We start from the raw sequence: 14,635 nt of genomic DNA on the forward strand, positions 1-14,635 counted from the left end.
TATAACTTTTATTGAGCGTGAAATTTTTATGCGACGGTTGAAGATGCTCTTAATAAACTGAAACCGGTACCGGGCGGCCAATCGCCCACATGCAGCTGTGGCCTCCACACACCGATGGCACCATCCTGCCTTATCCCCTTACGGGTGTCTCTCAGCCTCTTGTTCATCCCACAATAAGATTGCGTAGAGAGCGCATGTAGCTTAGACAGCGCCTACAAGTGTTATATATTCGCTACTCGCAAGCACCGAAGAAGGTAAGAAACCAGAAAAAGAAGCCATGGCCAGTACTGGTGCTCCTATGTCGGCCGGCGCAGCCGTAGAGAAAGAAGAAGCTGTAGCATCCGCGGTCATCGCCAACCCGCATGCCGACCTAGCGGAGATCATGCCATCGCTGCCCACTGCGCCGGGGTTCCCCCCGTACCGGCTGCGCCGATACGGCGGCTTCTGGCACACTGACCTCTATCTCAAGTTCATCGGCGCGTCGCACGCGTGTTTCAAGCCGCGGCCCACCGACGTGCTTCTCGCGAGCTTCCCCAAGACCGGTACCACCTGGCTCAAGGCGCTCGCGTTCTCCGCGCTCAACCGTGCCGCCCATCCGCCGTCCGTCGGAGCCGACCACCCGCTCCACCGCAACAGCCCCCATGACCTCGTCCGCTTCCTCGAGCTCGCCAACCAAGACGACGATGGTCTGATCTACGAGGAGATCCCTTCTCCCCGGCTGCTCGCCACCCACGTGCCCTACTCCCTGCTGCCCCGCGGCATCACGGGCACGGAGGACGGCTCCGGCGGCCGGATCGTGTACGTCTGCCGGGACCCCAAGGACACGTTTGTATCCTTCTGGCACTACCACGAGAAGACCACGGCGACACTGCAGCGGATGGCCGACGTCGGCGGCGCGTCGGCCGCCATGCCGACGTTCGAGGAGGCGTTCGAGCTCTTCTGCCAGGGCCAGAGCGTGGCGGGGCCACAGTGGCGCCACACGCTCGAGTACTGGGAGGCGAGCCGCCGGAGCCCCGATCAGGTGCTGTTCCTTAGGTACGAGGACATGCTGCTTGACCCGTCGGGTAGCCTGATGAAGTTGGCGGCGTTCATGGCATGCCCCTTCTCGCCAGAGGAGGAGGCGGCCGGGGTGGTGCGCGACATCGTGAAGCTCTGCAGCTTGGGTACGCTGAAGGGGCTTGAGGTGAACAGGAGAGGGAGCACGATGCTGGGGCTCAAGAACGAGGCCTTCTTTAGGAACGGCACGGTGGGTGATTGGAGCAACTGCATGACGCCGGCCATGGCGGCGCGGCTGGACGGCATCGTCGCCGAGGCGCTCCAGGGGTCCATGCTCACCTTTGGCGCTTCCTCCAAGGATGAAGTCTAGCTCACCCATATTGTTGAATTTATGTATTTTTATTATGTGACTACAACATTTTCAAGCCTTATCCTTGGCCATCACATTCTTCCTCATCACCTTCGCTTTCTTCCTGCTTGTCACCTTCGCTTGGAGTTGGAGAGGCACATGGAGGGCCAGAGAGTTGGGCATCAAACACATTATGCATGTGCTGAACGCTAGAGCCTAGAGGGGACACGTGGGTGACATTTACCAACAGATTAAAACAACAGGTCTATAGCTGACACAAGCGCGAATATTCATGTCAAATCGGGCCATCCAATGCGGTACTCCTTCGGTATGCGGACGAGTCCATTTGTTCGAAATCTTGCAAACCGAATGCAAAGTAGTAGAATCTCTGCTACATTTTTTTTGTTCATTCTTCTTTGAAGCAATGGATTCGGATTAGCAGTGCTCCCTTTTCGAAAACATATAAGCACTATGTTGAGTCGTCCGACAGCTCGTCCAATGAAGAGGACTACACGAATGAGACAACAATGATGCATCTGGTGCTTGCAGATGTGGAGTGTGCCGAGAAGCATGTCCTAAATTTGAATGGATCGGTCAAGGCTCATCGAGTGCTCAACCGCAATTGGGCACGCGACCATTTTGACGTTGATGGATGACTACTTTGCCCCTGAGGCCTTCTTCGCTGACAAGTTTAGCACGCGTTTTTGGATGCGCAAAAATGTGTCTCTACCATGGCGTCCGGTCCTTTGATGACTAAATCATCTTGAAGAAGGACGCCGTGAAAAGATCAGCGGCTATTTGATCATGTGGACCTAAAAAATAAAATTTGGGGTCGGATTTATGTTGTCGGTGTTGGATGGCCGGTTCCCGCATCCGTGTCCGCGGACTGGTCTCCCCTGTCCGCAAACGGATGCCAGAATAAATTTGCGGGTCACCATTGAAGATGCCCTAAGAAAAATATTTTGTGGGATGTTGTTTCTCGGAAATAAAAAACACAAGAGCATGCAATCAATATTTACATAGCAGCTAGGCACTAATTTTTAATTTAGTTCCTGATGGAAAGATATGCACAAAAGAATGATTGAAAACCGCAAGTGAAAGCTAAAGTAGAACAAGACTTCATATTTATTTATTTATTATACAATGATGAGCGAAGATACTAACCACAATGTTTCCTTTGACATTAAAAGATCGTAATCCTTACCAGCAAACCCATCCAAATAATGATTTTTAACTAGAGCTCAATAAATATTTCACAAGATATATATATTGCCAAAACTATTATTAACATTGATCGATAAATCAATGGTGTTATATAATCAAATTAAATTAAAATTATTTGTCTTGCGCAAATATTTAGCTAAGATATAACAAAATATTCACATGGTATATTTAGGCTACAAGTTTTTAATAAAATAGTAAAATGTCTATAGACCAATATGATAATATAATAAATTTGCAAAAGCACAAACTTAAAACATTTAGGAAAAAACTAACGCCCACACGTGTGGGCGTTTGCACATCGTCCACACGCCTCCATCACCACTCATTTTGCCACGTATGGACAGATGACATCAGCAGAAATCTTTTTGGTTTTTGGCTTAAAAATATTTTATCTCCTAATTTAAAAAGCAAATTAAAAATTCGTTTTCACCATTAAATCCGTCTCGACGAGATCTTCAAAACTAGACCCCATATTGATATGTTTCGACAAAAAAAAAATTTGCCCAGAAGTTGCCATGATGTTTACACTGTAGTTGACATGGTGCTTAAACTAAAGTTGCCATGTGGCAATTTTAGTTTGTAGATCATGACAATTTTAGTTTTTGATGATGGCAATTCCAGTATTTTGACCATGAAAATATTTTTTTATGAACCATGGCAATTTTAAGTGCATGTATCATGGCAATTTTAGTTTATGGTGCATGGCAAGTCTAGTTTCTTAATTCTCCATTTTATAATATGTCAAATTTTACTTTTTAATATAGAAGAAAATAGCTGAAACATAACATGGCAACTTTAGTATAAACATCATGGCAATTCATGTGCAATAGACATGACAACTTTTAACCCAAAAAATCATCGAAATATATTGATATGATATCTAGTTTCGAAGATCTTGTCGCGAGGGATTTAATGGTGAAAACGGATCTTCAATCGGATTTTTCATTTAAGAGATAAAACATTTTAAAAACTGAAAATCCAAAAAGATTTCCACATGCATGCATGCGATGACATGGTGTTGTCTGTATGTTATAGGGCGTGTGGGCGGGTTTGGCTCTCACCACACGTGTGGGAGTTAGCGTTGTCCAACATTTAAATCTAGCCATGCAAATGTGCGGGCTGCACTGCTAGTTGATATGCATGATTACAGATTGCAAGAACTAGATTGCATATACGAAGCTAGATCTTGAGATAATGGCAACTGAAATGTCTTGAGGCTCCGGTAGTGGTATGTGAGCCTTTTTATAAGGCATCTTCTTCTGTAGAAAATTATCAGTCTTCGGTATCATACAATATGTCATCCCCGAGTTAGCACATCTATCCATCTATCTATCCTCCGTGTACCCCTATAAGGTACCTCAACATAACTAGGTCGCTCGATACTCGTTGGTTTACACGGTTTGTCCACCCCACCCCCATAACCACCAGGCCACACAGGACTCCCCATGTTGGCACGTGAGCTGGAGTTACTTGATAGGACAACACAAGTGGATCCATTATTTGTTTTCTGTCGGGCTAATTTTGGATCTCGATCCAATCCGGATCATCAAAGTCGTATGTGGTTAGTAAGAGCCTCAAACTCGTTTCATACGTCTGGCGGCATTCGATCACTGTTCAGTCACGATTTTTTGACTTTGACGGGCCCCTCAAACGGATCTCAAACGGCTCTCAAACGCCCGGGCTGACCGGCACCCCATATTCAGCCCAAATATGGAGCAGATATGGAGCGACCGGGCACGCCCGCCACATCGGACCCAACCCACACTGGCCCACCCGGCCCCATATAAAATCCTCCCTATCCGCTCGTCGAACCAAACCATAGCCACTTCACTTCCCTCCCCTCCACTCTCCTCCGCCACCCAAACTCGTCTCCGGCTCCTTCCAGCCGTCTTCGGCATGGCGGACAGCGGATCCGAGTCCTTCACCTCCAGATCTGTCGACCCCAAATTCATCCCACGCGGCCCCGAAGAGGAGATGGCCGTCCGGCTTGCGCTCTGCCGCACCCGGGAGGAGGCCCGTGGACGGGTGCGCCTCGGACTCCATCCGTCGAGAATTCATTGCGTCTGCCCAAATTGCGCATGGATCCGGCGCTAGGCCGGCCATAGCTGCCTCGCCGGAGATCATGCGGTCCATCTGGCTTCCGGACGCGCTGGTGGACGCGCAACCCCTCCGTTGGCACGCCGATATTGGGGACGCACCATTGTCCCACGAGGCCATGGCGCGGCATGCAAGGCACCGGGTGAGGGAGGTGGCGGCAGTCCTCGCGGCAGCGGCCGTCGGCGAGGCGGAGTCGCATTCTCCGGCACCCTGTATGGCGCATCAGTCCGGTCGCCGCAACCGCATCGTGGTGGACATCAGCAGCTCATCCCAGGTCGGATCTATCATCGATCTGACATCCACCGACACCGTTCGGGTTCCGGTCTCCGACGAGGAAGAGTAGGGCATGGGAGATGGCGGGGCCTTGAGTCCCCTGAGCCAGCTCGTGTCCCATGCCCTACCCTACCTTGCTGGCGACCGGACCAACACTCTGAGGAGCGCAGCCGGCCGTCAGACATAGCCATGGCGGGGCCGGGCGAGTGGGGAGCGGAACCCGACAAGCTTCGCGTAGATTAGGTTTCACGTTGCATGTAATAATATGGATTTGAGGTATCCGGATGTGAATTGTGTTTTTTAAGGGGTGACCGGTCACTATTCGGGGATGCGTACGGATGCGTCCGCGGGCGTTTGAGGAGTCGGATTTGCCAAATCCAGCTGTGGATGCTCTGATAATGGAAGAAAATTGACCGGAAAAGATCTAGACGACGGTGAGGTAAGATTTGGCCCTCACTCGTCTCCGGCATGCCACTTTTTTTATGCCGAGGGAGGAACAAAAATTATCTTCTTTATTTTAGTTGGTGACGGCGGCTCATCCACACCCTTTTCCTCCCATGCTGGACTTGTGGTCCTACGAGCTTATATATGCTTTTGTCCATCATGTAGATTGCGGAGAAATTATTTTAAACGATTGTGCATTGATCCATGGGCAGTCTAGAGAGATCTTGTGTTCCTTTACCTAAAAATTATTATACAACCATGGGGAAAATGACAAGTGGTTCTATTGAACGTGCTGTGACTTATATGGCAACTGGAAGTATAGTATAGACAGAAATAATACACAGAGTTGAGCAAGCAGTGACTAGTAATTAAGCCCCGTACAAAAAATAATCGCTAAATTTGTACTCTTACTTAGGGTGAAGATCGCTATAATCATCGGGACCATAGGCCTCAAATAATTCGGCAAAAAATCCATTCTTCCTTCTCGGGTTGCATCCCATGTCTTCACATAATCTATCATTGTACCAAGTAGGAAGAAGTCCAGTGCACGGTGTACGTGATTCGTCACGGGAGTAATGCTTCATTACCTTCTCGCATTCAAGTACATCCCTCTGCATTGCTTCAACACTTGGTAATCTAAATCCACCATCCATGAAATATGCTAGCCACTTAGACCGTAGTTCTGAAGTGTAGACATTCGCATAGTTGTCAGAATATCCGAGGACCGCAAGTTGTGGAATCTTAGGATGTATGCACTCCCTGTGAAACAATAATTAAATAAATTTTTCAATAAAGACTTGAAGTACGTAAAAAATATGTCTAGTAAAGTGATGACCTATAAAGTTGTGCAGTTGTGGATGTTGAACCAACGATGATAGTATGAAAGTACTTTGACATGAACATGTCCTTGATGTTTTGATCACCATTGAATCCTGTTCCGAAGATAACTATGTCACTCTTTACCAACGTAGATTCACCTTCAACGAGCACACCTTCTTTGCAAAAGCCAAAGGTCTTCGACTTTCTAATAACGATGATGCCTTCCTCTAGATTCTTGTAATGATCCTTGGGTGTAGTGGAAAGCATACATCCCACCATCCCCTCAAAAAAGCTGTGGTCAGGCACCATGTCATGCTTCTTCATTGGAATGGAGTAGTAGCTCTCAGCAAACTTTGAAATCATCAACCTCTTCTCACACACACAAAAGAACAATACAGATGTCTGAAATTAGTCTAAAACAAAACCATTTACACTTCCGGTAATATTAATATTCAATAAAATGGAAACATGTTGTAGTACCAATGGAGTCAAGACGGTAGCTAATATGCTAAGGAGGAAACCTTCACCGGGCTTGTGAATAAGGAGTTCAGCAAAACGAGTTAGATAGAAATTTGATATGTTAATACCCCAAGCATAGAAGTTCGGTATGATCCATTGCTTGGTTCGGACTACCATTGTGCATGGTTTCTCCATACCTAAAGAAAAATTATAGAAAGTAATAAAAATATAATCGCAATGTTTCATTTTTATCTAGGAAACTATAAAGACGAAGACAATATAATCATGATAGGCAATGCTACTAAATGTATACATTGGAATGCTTTAACAAAATGGACATAATAATGTTTCAGTTTCACTAACAAGGAGAAACAAGGTATGTTTAATTGAGGATTGAATATTTTTACCGTTTACTTTTGCGCATTCATTAGCAATGTCAAGGGCTGAATTTCCATAGCCAACGACAGTCACACACTTGTCCTTGATCATCTCCTTAGCTTTCTCACTACCCATTTTGGAGTAGTCCATGGAGTGGATCACTTTCCCATCAAATGCTTCTGGGCCTCTACCAGGAGGGAAATTGGGTATGTTGGGATAATTGCTAAACCTTCCCGTACAAAGAATCACAAAGTCTACCATGTGTACCTGGAGAAAGGGAATACATGTTTATGAACAGTCACATGAGAAAAGTTAATTAGTGTAACACCCTGGCCCAATATGAGTTATGACTAGCCCACCTGTAGGGTGGACCCATATATGTAGCACTCCCCTTACACTTTCATCTTTGCACCATGTAAAATGGTTTGCCCAATGGTGCTATATTAGGAATACAAGGCTGGACCAAAGAAAGGGTCGTCGTTTATTTGGCAAAGTATTGTGGGAATTCAAACTTTCAAGAGAGGTTATGTATGGCGGGTTGGAACGGGCTCTCAAATAAATATTTGGGATGATCCTTGGATTCCTTCTAGTACATCAAGAAAGGTTATAACACCTAGAGGATGGGCGAACCAACCTATGGTTGGATGACTAGAAGGACAGTGGTATCCCCAGCCCACCAGGGTTCAAATCCTGGTGCTCACATTATTCCTGGATTTATTTTAGGATTTTCAGCGATGTGGATTCAGTGGGAGGAGACGTTCCCGTCGATGATGAGGCGCATATGGTGACTTTGTAAATCCAAAAATGATGTGCCGGCAAAGTCTCTCGAAGATGCTCATAGGGATAGGGTGTGTGTGTGTGCATTCATAGGGGTGAGTGTATGCGTATATGTATGAGTGCTTGCGTCTATACTGTGTTCAAAAAAGAACACCTAGAGCAAGGACAATGTTATAACACCTAGTGGAGGAAATTATAGACCCTCACACATGACAATGGGATCTGGAACTTATTAGGTCTGTCTTTTCACAGGTTGGTGTCGCTAGAATAATTCAAATTCCTCTCCGGACGGAGGCCATGGAAGATCTTGTGGCGTGGTAGTATACAAGGTCAGGAACCTTCTCAGTTCAGTCGGCGTACCACGCAGAGTTTAACCATCAGTTTGGGAGCCAAATAGCCAGGTCGGACAGGGTAGCGTTCAGTTAAACTCCATATGGAAACAACTTTGATAACTATATACTCCAAGGAAAATAAAACACTTTGGATGGAAGGTGCTCCGGGGTGTACTACCATGCATGGGAATCTTAGCCGCAAGACACATTCCAGTCCTTCTGCAATGTCCAGTTTGCAAGACCGGGATTGATGACATTCAACACGTTCTTTTCTGTTGTCCTCAGGCACGCACACCACACACACACAACGGTGTGGTAGGTGTGAGGAGCGTAACAATAGGTCGCCATCCTTTCAAAAAGAAAGTATAGGTCGCCATCCAAACCAATATATATAGTCGCCATATTGACTCTCGAGAGATTAGGACTACTGCCATTTACATGATGGATGGTTAGGTGGTGGTTGCGTGGGTGCATGCTTATCTATAAAGAATTGAGAACTCCATACATGACATTTCTTCCCTCAACACTCGACTCCCATTGCTATGTGATTATGAGAGCAAGCTCGAATCAAGAAGGCTCAGCAAGATTGGATTTTATGGTCAGAAGATCTTGAAGACCATGACCACGAACAAACCAAATTGTACCAAGTTTATATCTACTTGAATATCATCATCCTAATCCTATATGGAAAAACGTTTGCGCAGTAGTAGCATATCATGTCGATACCTCTATGTGACCTTCGTCATCGGCCACCGTGAGGCGCCACTCCCTGTCGCCGGAGCCGAACGCCTGGCCGCAGCCGGCCCACTCCTCCCACGCCACCACCTCCTCCTCTGCCACGCCGACGTACTCCATGCTGGTCACGCGGTGGCCGAGCCTGACGCAGTCGAGCACGCCGAAGCGGCGCGCGTAGGCGTGGAGGTAGTCGGCGACCTGGCGCTGGTTGGGGAACATCTCCGTCACGGAGTCCGGCCAGGGGAAGTCGGAGTAACGATACATGTGCCGTGGCGCCTGGAGCCTGGTCCCCTCCATGGCGTTCGGCCACACGCCCCCGACGGCGTCGCCCGCATCAAAGACCACCGGCCGGCAGCCGCGCTCCAGCAGGTGCTTGCACGCCGCCAGGCCGCTCACGCCGGCGCCCACGATGGCCACGCTCTTCTCATCCAGGCCCATCGGTCGATTTGTATGTGTGTGTGCTCCGTCCACGACGGGCGGTGTGAAAGGTAGTGCTACGCTACGGGACTCACAGCAGCATCAAATAATGAAGAGAAGGAAACTCTACTGAATAATAAGCCAACTGTGGCAAGCCGTGGTTAGCAATCCCACAATTCTGTCAGCTGGTCCACGTCCAATCCTTATCTTTACAGATCGTAGTGTGCCAGAAAAAAATTACGAGATCTATTGATCAACCAGTATTACACCCTACAAAAATAAAGAAAATACGTTGAGGTCCATCGGGGGCATTCGTCTCCTTCCTCACGAACAGGCTGATGACACGCCATCACAAGTTTCTTTCCATCGTCGGAGCCAGCATTGTTAAATCCAAGAGCTTCTTTTGATTTAAAAAACGTTTTCCAAATAAAAAGAGATCGTCAGCTTCTTACAAGATAGTAGTGGAGCTAGCGAAAAAAAATATTATGCCAGTGAGGGGAGCGGGAATCTAGTTGAGGGAGCGAGAGCTATGTGGGTCGGCCTTCAACGGTTTTAGCATGGAACGGGAAGGGCTCACACACCAACCACCGGCTGATAATTGGGCTGAAATGTGTAGGGACACCACAACCACATACTAAATAACTCAACTCTCCTCTCAGAACAAATATCGTGTCTATCAGCACCACACATGATACACGAATGAAAACAATACCTAACATAACTATAATCCGGCCAATGAGGATAAAACCCAAATGAAATAACTGGCCGCAATAACATGCGATAAAAGAAATACTTAATCCCACTTGTGAAGAACGGCATGGCGAAGTGAAAGATCGTGGATGTCGCCTAGAGCGGGGGTGAATAGGCGCTTTAAAATAATTACGGTTTAGGCTTGAACAAATGCAGAATAAACCTAGCGGTTAATTTGTCAAGCACAAAGCCTAAAATAACTAGGCTCACCTATGTGCACCAACAACTTATGCTAAGCAAGGTAAACAACTAAGTGATAGCAAGATATATGACAAGAAACAATATGGCTATCACAAAGTAAAGTGCATAAGTAAAGGGCTCGGGTAAGAGATAACCGAGGCACGCGGAGACGACAATGTATCCCGAAGTTCACACCCTTGCGGATGCTAATCTCCGTTTGGAGCGGTGTGGAGGCACAATGCTCCCCAAGAAGCCACTAGGGCCACCGTAATCTCCTCACACCCTTGCACAATGCAAGATGCCGTGATTCCACTAAGGGACCCTTGAGGGCGGTCACCGAACCCGTACAAATAGCGACCCTTGGGGGCGGTCACCGAACCCATACACTTTGGCAACCCTTGGGGGCGGTCACCGGTACCCGTCAAATTGCTCGGGGCGATCTCCACAACCTAATTGGAGACCTCGACGCTTGCCCGGAGCTTTACACCACAATGATTGAGCTCCGAACACCACCAACCGTCTAGGGCGCCCAAGCACCCAAGAGGAACAAGCTCAAGGGCACCAAGCACCCAAGAGTAATAAGCTTCTCAACTTGTAACTTCCACGTATCACCGTGGAGAACTCAAACCGATGCACCAAATGCAATGGCAAGGGCACACGGAGTGCCCAAGTCCTTCTCTCTCAAATCCCACCGAAGCAACTAATGCTAGGGAGGAAAATGAGAGGAAGAACAAGAAGGAGAACACCAAGAACTCCAAGATCTAGATCCAAGGAGTTCCCCTCACATAGAGGAGAAAGTGATTGGTGGAAATGTGGATCTAGATCTCCTCTCTCTTTTCCCTCAAAAACTAGCAAGAATCCATGGAGGGATTGAGAGTTAGCAAGCTGGGAGAAGGTCAACAATGGGGGAAGAACACGAGCTCAAAGGATAAGGTTCATTGGGGAAGAAGACCCCATTTTATAGGAGGGGGGAAATCCAACCGCTATGTGCTCAGCCCGCACACGAGCGGTACTACCGCTCCACGAGCGGTACTACCGCTCGGGCGGAAGAAGCAGGGAAAAGGAGCAACCAAATATGAACCTTGGGGTGGTAGTACCGCATATAAGCGGTACTACCGCTCACCCCAGCGGTACTACCGCACACGAGCGGTACTACCGCACCTACTGCCGCTGCTACTGCCGTTGAACCCGACACAAGAAAACCACGTCTCGAGTCGAGGCGGTACCAGCGCGGAACCGGAGCCGTACTACCGCTTATGGCCATGGGCGGTACTACCGCTGTGGGACAACGGTACTATCGCTTGTGGCGATAAGCGGTACTACCGCTGGCGCCATCCTTATGCCACTTCCACGAAAACAAAGTATACTTCAAGGAAAACCAGAACTGCCATAACTTCTGCAAATGAGCTCTGAATTGAGCAAACTCAAGCTTGTTGGATAGAGGAAGACGAGTAGCAATCAAGCTATCAAAAGATACCAATTGAAGCAAGCTATCAAAAGATACCAATTGAAGCAAGCTATCAAAAGATACCAATTGAACCAACTAGACCAATGATCCTACGAGCCAAATGAATAAAAGATATTATGATGTGAGCAAAGGAGTGTCCTAGAGAAACTAGAGAAGCTCCCCATGTTTTGTGCACAATTTAGTTTTGTATTTGGATACAACGAGCACAAAATAGGATCGTCGCTCCCCCAAGATCAATAGAACCTCACAACAAGCACAAGCGGGCAAGTAGGAAACAAAGCCTAGCACAAGCAACCAACAAATGGTTGAGCAACATAAAAAGAGACAACTTAAGAATGGGCTCAACCAAAAAGATGCGTGTGTCAAGGCAATGCACTTGAGAAGACTAATGTACGGATGAGCATCAAGCATCAATAAAGTCTTGAAAGAAAGAGGCACACGGTGCAAGGCCTATCATTCCCACACACAACTAGCAAATGGGTTCACAAGCTTACTAATAAGCAAATAGAGAACCTATGCTTGTGACAACCCGTGGTGAAGATAGACGAAGAGAGGCTCATCAAGACGAGGGATACCAATTAAGATGGCAAAAGCCTTGTAAAGATAAGCAAGAGGAAAAAAGTCTTCACCACACAAGAGTGCATCAAGATGCAACGATAGAGGACACGCACTCAAGGCAAATGCTTCCACGGAGCCACCAAAGAAATAACATAAAAAGACAAGGTGGACATGAAAGAAAGGATATCAACTAGATATGTAATTTCTCTCAAGTGTATAAGGTTCTAGGTAGACGATATATCTACAAAGAAGGATGTACACCTGAAATAGTTACAACACGAAGGAACAAGATATCCACAAGGAAGTCATAAATATACCAATAAGATATTTGCTTGAAAGCATAGCACTTGGCTAGATATGGTCTCATTGTATATAAATGAATTCCTACCACACAACTATCAAAGACATCACAACTAGCAACAAGAGATCATCGTAGAGATGCTTTGAGAAAGGAAACAAGCATCACAAGATGGAATGAATATCATGCCAAGATGCAACCTACACAAGGTTGAATGCAAGAAAGGAATGCATGAATAGATACTTGTTACCGAGATATCATTGGAAGGATGTAGAAGAAACCAGTTGAAGGTAATAGATAGTAGTTCATTGAGCATCCTAGCTTGACTCCAATAAGCACATGGTGACACCACCTTCCTTATGGGTGCGTCGAGCATCCAATGCATCTCCAATTGTTCCTAGAACAACAACACAAACAAAATGGTACCCAAACTCATTGGGACCAAAGAGTTAGAAACACCAATATACATAGGAAAAACTCCACATAAATATGTGCATATAGATATCAAAATGAATTTCATGCACATCTCATCCAAATTGAGACTTGGTGGAGTTTCCCTTATATATTGGGTTAAAGAAATAAAGCATGCCAAAGATACTACATGAAGTTAATATGCATGCTCAAAACTTTCAAGAACCGATACCAAATGACAAAGAAAAAAAAACAAGTGAAGAAAAGATACCAAATGAATAAAACATCACTTGGAGGATATCCATAAAAGATACATCAAGGAATGAGATATCCATTGATACACTCAAATAAAAGATATAAAACTCCCAAAAGAGAGGATGGTTCCAAACAAACCAAGCTCTCTACAAAGTTTCATGATGGCACAAAGTACTAAAACAAAAATGGCTTGCCTTCCAGCAACACACACTTGATAAGGATCGCAAGATGAGTGTTTTATAGAAAATAGGATAGCTCCCCCAAAACTAGTGCAATATAGAGAACTTGCATTGAAATACAAAATGCACAAGGTGGGATCACCACTTTCACTATATCTAAAAAACACTAGACAATATCAAGAAATAAACAAGATCCACAAGTGGTATGGAAGACAAAGGGAGTTGATACATTCCTTGGCAAGAGAAAAGGCAAATAAAAGCATAAGCCAATGTAAAGATGATCAATAATTTATACCACACATAAGTGAGTACCAATTGTCATAAGACAAGAAGTATTTGGAAATAATTCTTGTTGGTAGATAGCAAGGATATCCAACATCATCTTCACACCAAACACAAGCAAATTGCAACTTGTAGAGCTAACATGCCACCTAGGAACAAGATAATCTACAATATCAACACTAGGTGACAGTATCTCAAATGTACACATTTTCTAGGCTAGTAATATACATAGCATATTACTCCCCCATAATGTGATACCAATTAAAGAAAACTTAACAAGAGGCAAATAAGAGGAACCAACAAGAGATATTTAATGGACTATTTAGGATTTGAATTTCTCATGAGAAGACATGCCACATAGTGACTAGATAAGCTTGCAATATCAATACTAGGTGGTATTCCTCATGTACACACATTTATGGGACCGTGAGGTGCACAAAGCACATCACTCCCCCAAAATGGGATGTTCCATTAATCTCTCACAAGAGCCAACTAACATACAAACAAGATGCGCAAAGGCTCAATGCACGACACACAAGTACATGATATGCAAACCAACATACACAAGGCAATTTGGAGACACATCATATACAAACACATGCAAGGAACAAAACCAAAACATGCAAGGGGGCAAGTAACTTTCAATGTAAGCAATTTGAGTACAAGTTACTGCAAGGAGGCACATTGGATATAACATAGAAACTTGATAATCCAATTGACTTGGCTTGAGACAAAAGGAATGATGAAGTCCCCTTAATTCTTCATAATGTAGTCAAGTCTCCAATGCCCTCAAACAACACCTATTGATCAAATTTGAACTTGGTGGTCCCCAACCAAGTTGGGTCCTAAGAGGTTAGTCACAATAGGCTTGGCTACCCAAATGGTTCTTTTCTTGACACCACTTTGAGTACCAACAAACTTGGCAAACACATTACCAACCTTATCCTTCCCAAG

General features: G+C 45.7%; 2 protein-coding genes across 3 annotated transcripts; one reads left to right on the plus strand and one right to left on the minus strand.

Moving 5' to 3' along the window:
• The first annotated feature begins 230 nt into the window (after positions 1 to 230).
• LOC119341603 (cytosolic sulfotransferase 5-like) lies at positions 231 to 1,452 on the plus strand. The gene has a single exon (XM_037613472.1). The coding sequence runs from the start codon at positions 278 to 280 to the stop codon at positions 1,364 to 1,366; it is 1,089 nt and encodes a 362-aa protein (XP_037469369.1). The 5' UTR covers positions 231 to 277; the 3' UTR covers positions 1,367 to 1,452.
• A 4,157-nt stretch (positions 1,453 to 5,609) lies between these two features.
• On the minus strand, positions 5,610 to 9,442 carry LOC119342077 (probable flavin-containing monooxygenase 1). 2 transcript variants are annotated; one of them, XM_037613915.1, is made up of 5 exons: positions 8,875 to 9,442; positions 7,069 to 7,306; positions 6,683 to 6,858; positions 6,273 to 6,571; positions 5,610 to 6,142 (listed from the first exon to the last, which is right to left on the minus strand). In XM_037613915.1, exons 1-5 carry the CDS (start codon positions 9,319 to 9,321, stop codon positions 5,791 to 5,793), a joined length of 1,512 nt encoding a protein of 503 aa, XP_037469812.1. In that variant the 5' UTR covers positions 9,322 to 9,442; the 3' UTR covers positions 5,610 to 5,790. The 2 variants fall into 2 exon arrangements, with proteins under 2 accessions (XP_037469812.1, XP_037469811.1); XM_037613914.1 differs by having other exon boundaries at positions 5,613 to 6,142; positions 6,219 to 6,571; positions 8,875 to 9,438.
• Between the last annotated feature and the right edge of the window lie 5,193 nt (positions 9,443 to 14,635).

Source organism: Triticum dicoccoides, chromosome 7B (assembly GCF_002162155.2).
Source record: "Triticum dicoccoides isolate Atlit2015 ecotype Zavitan chromosome 7B, WEW_v2.0, whole genome shotgun sequence".
In the NCBI taxonomy this organism is placed as follows: domain Eukaryota; kingdom Viridiplantae; phylum Streptophyta; class Magnoliopsida; order Poales; family Poaceae; genus Triticum; species Triticum dicoccoides.

What these genes read in the sequence shown, in the direction of transcription:
- LOC119341603 (XM_037613472.1), top strand. Translation starts at nt 278, where the DNA reads ATGGCCAGTACTGGTGCTCCTATGTCGGCCGGCGCAGCCGTAGAGAAA.
- LOC119342077 (XM_037613914.1), bottom strand. Translation starts at nt 9,321, where the DNA reads ATGGGCCTGGATGAGAAGAGCGTGGCCATCGTGGGCGCCGGCGTGAGC. An exon ending in TGAATGCGCAAAAGTAAACG is followed by an intron (nt 6,859 to 7,068) that starts GTAAAAATATTC and finishes ATTTTTCTTTAG; the next exon opens with GTATGGAGAAACCATGCACA. An exon ending in CTACCGTCTTGACTCCATTG is followed by an intron (nt 6,572 to 6,682) that starts GTACTACAACAT and finishes GTGTGTGAGAAG; the next exon opens with AGGTTGATGATTTCAAAGTT.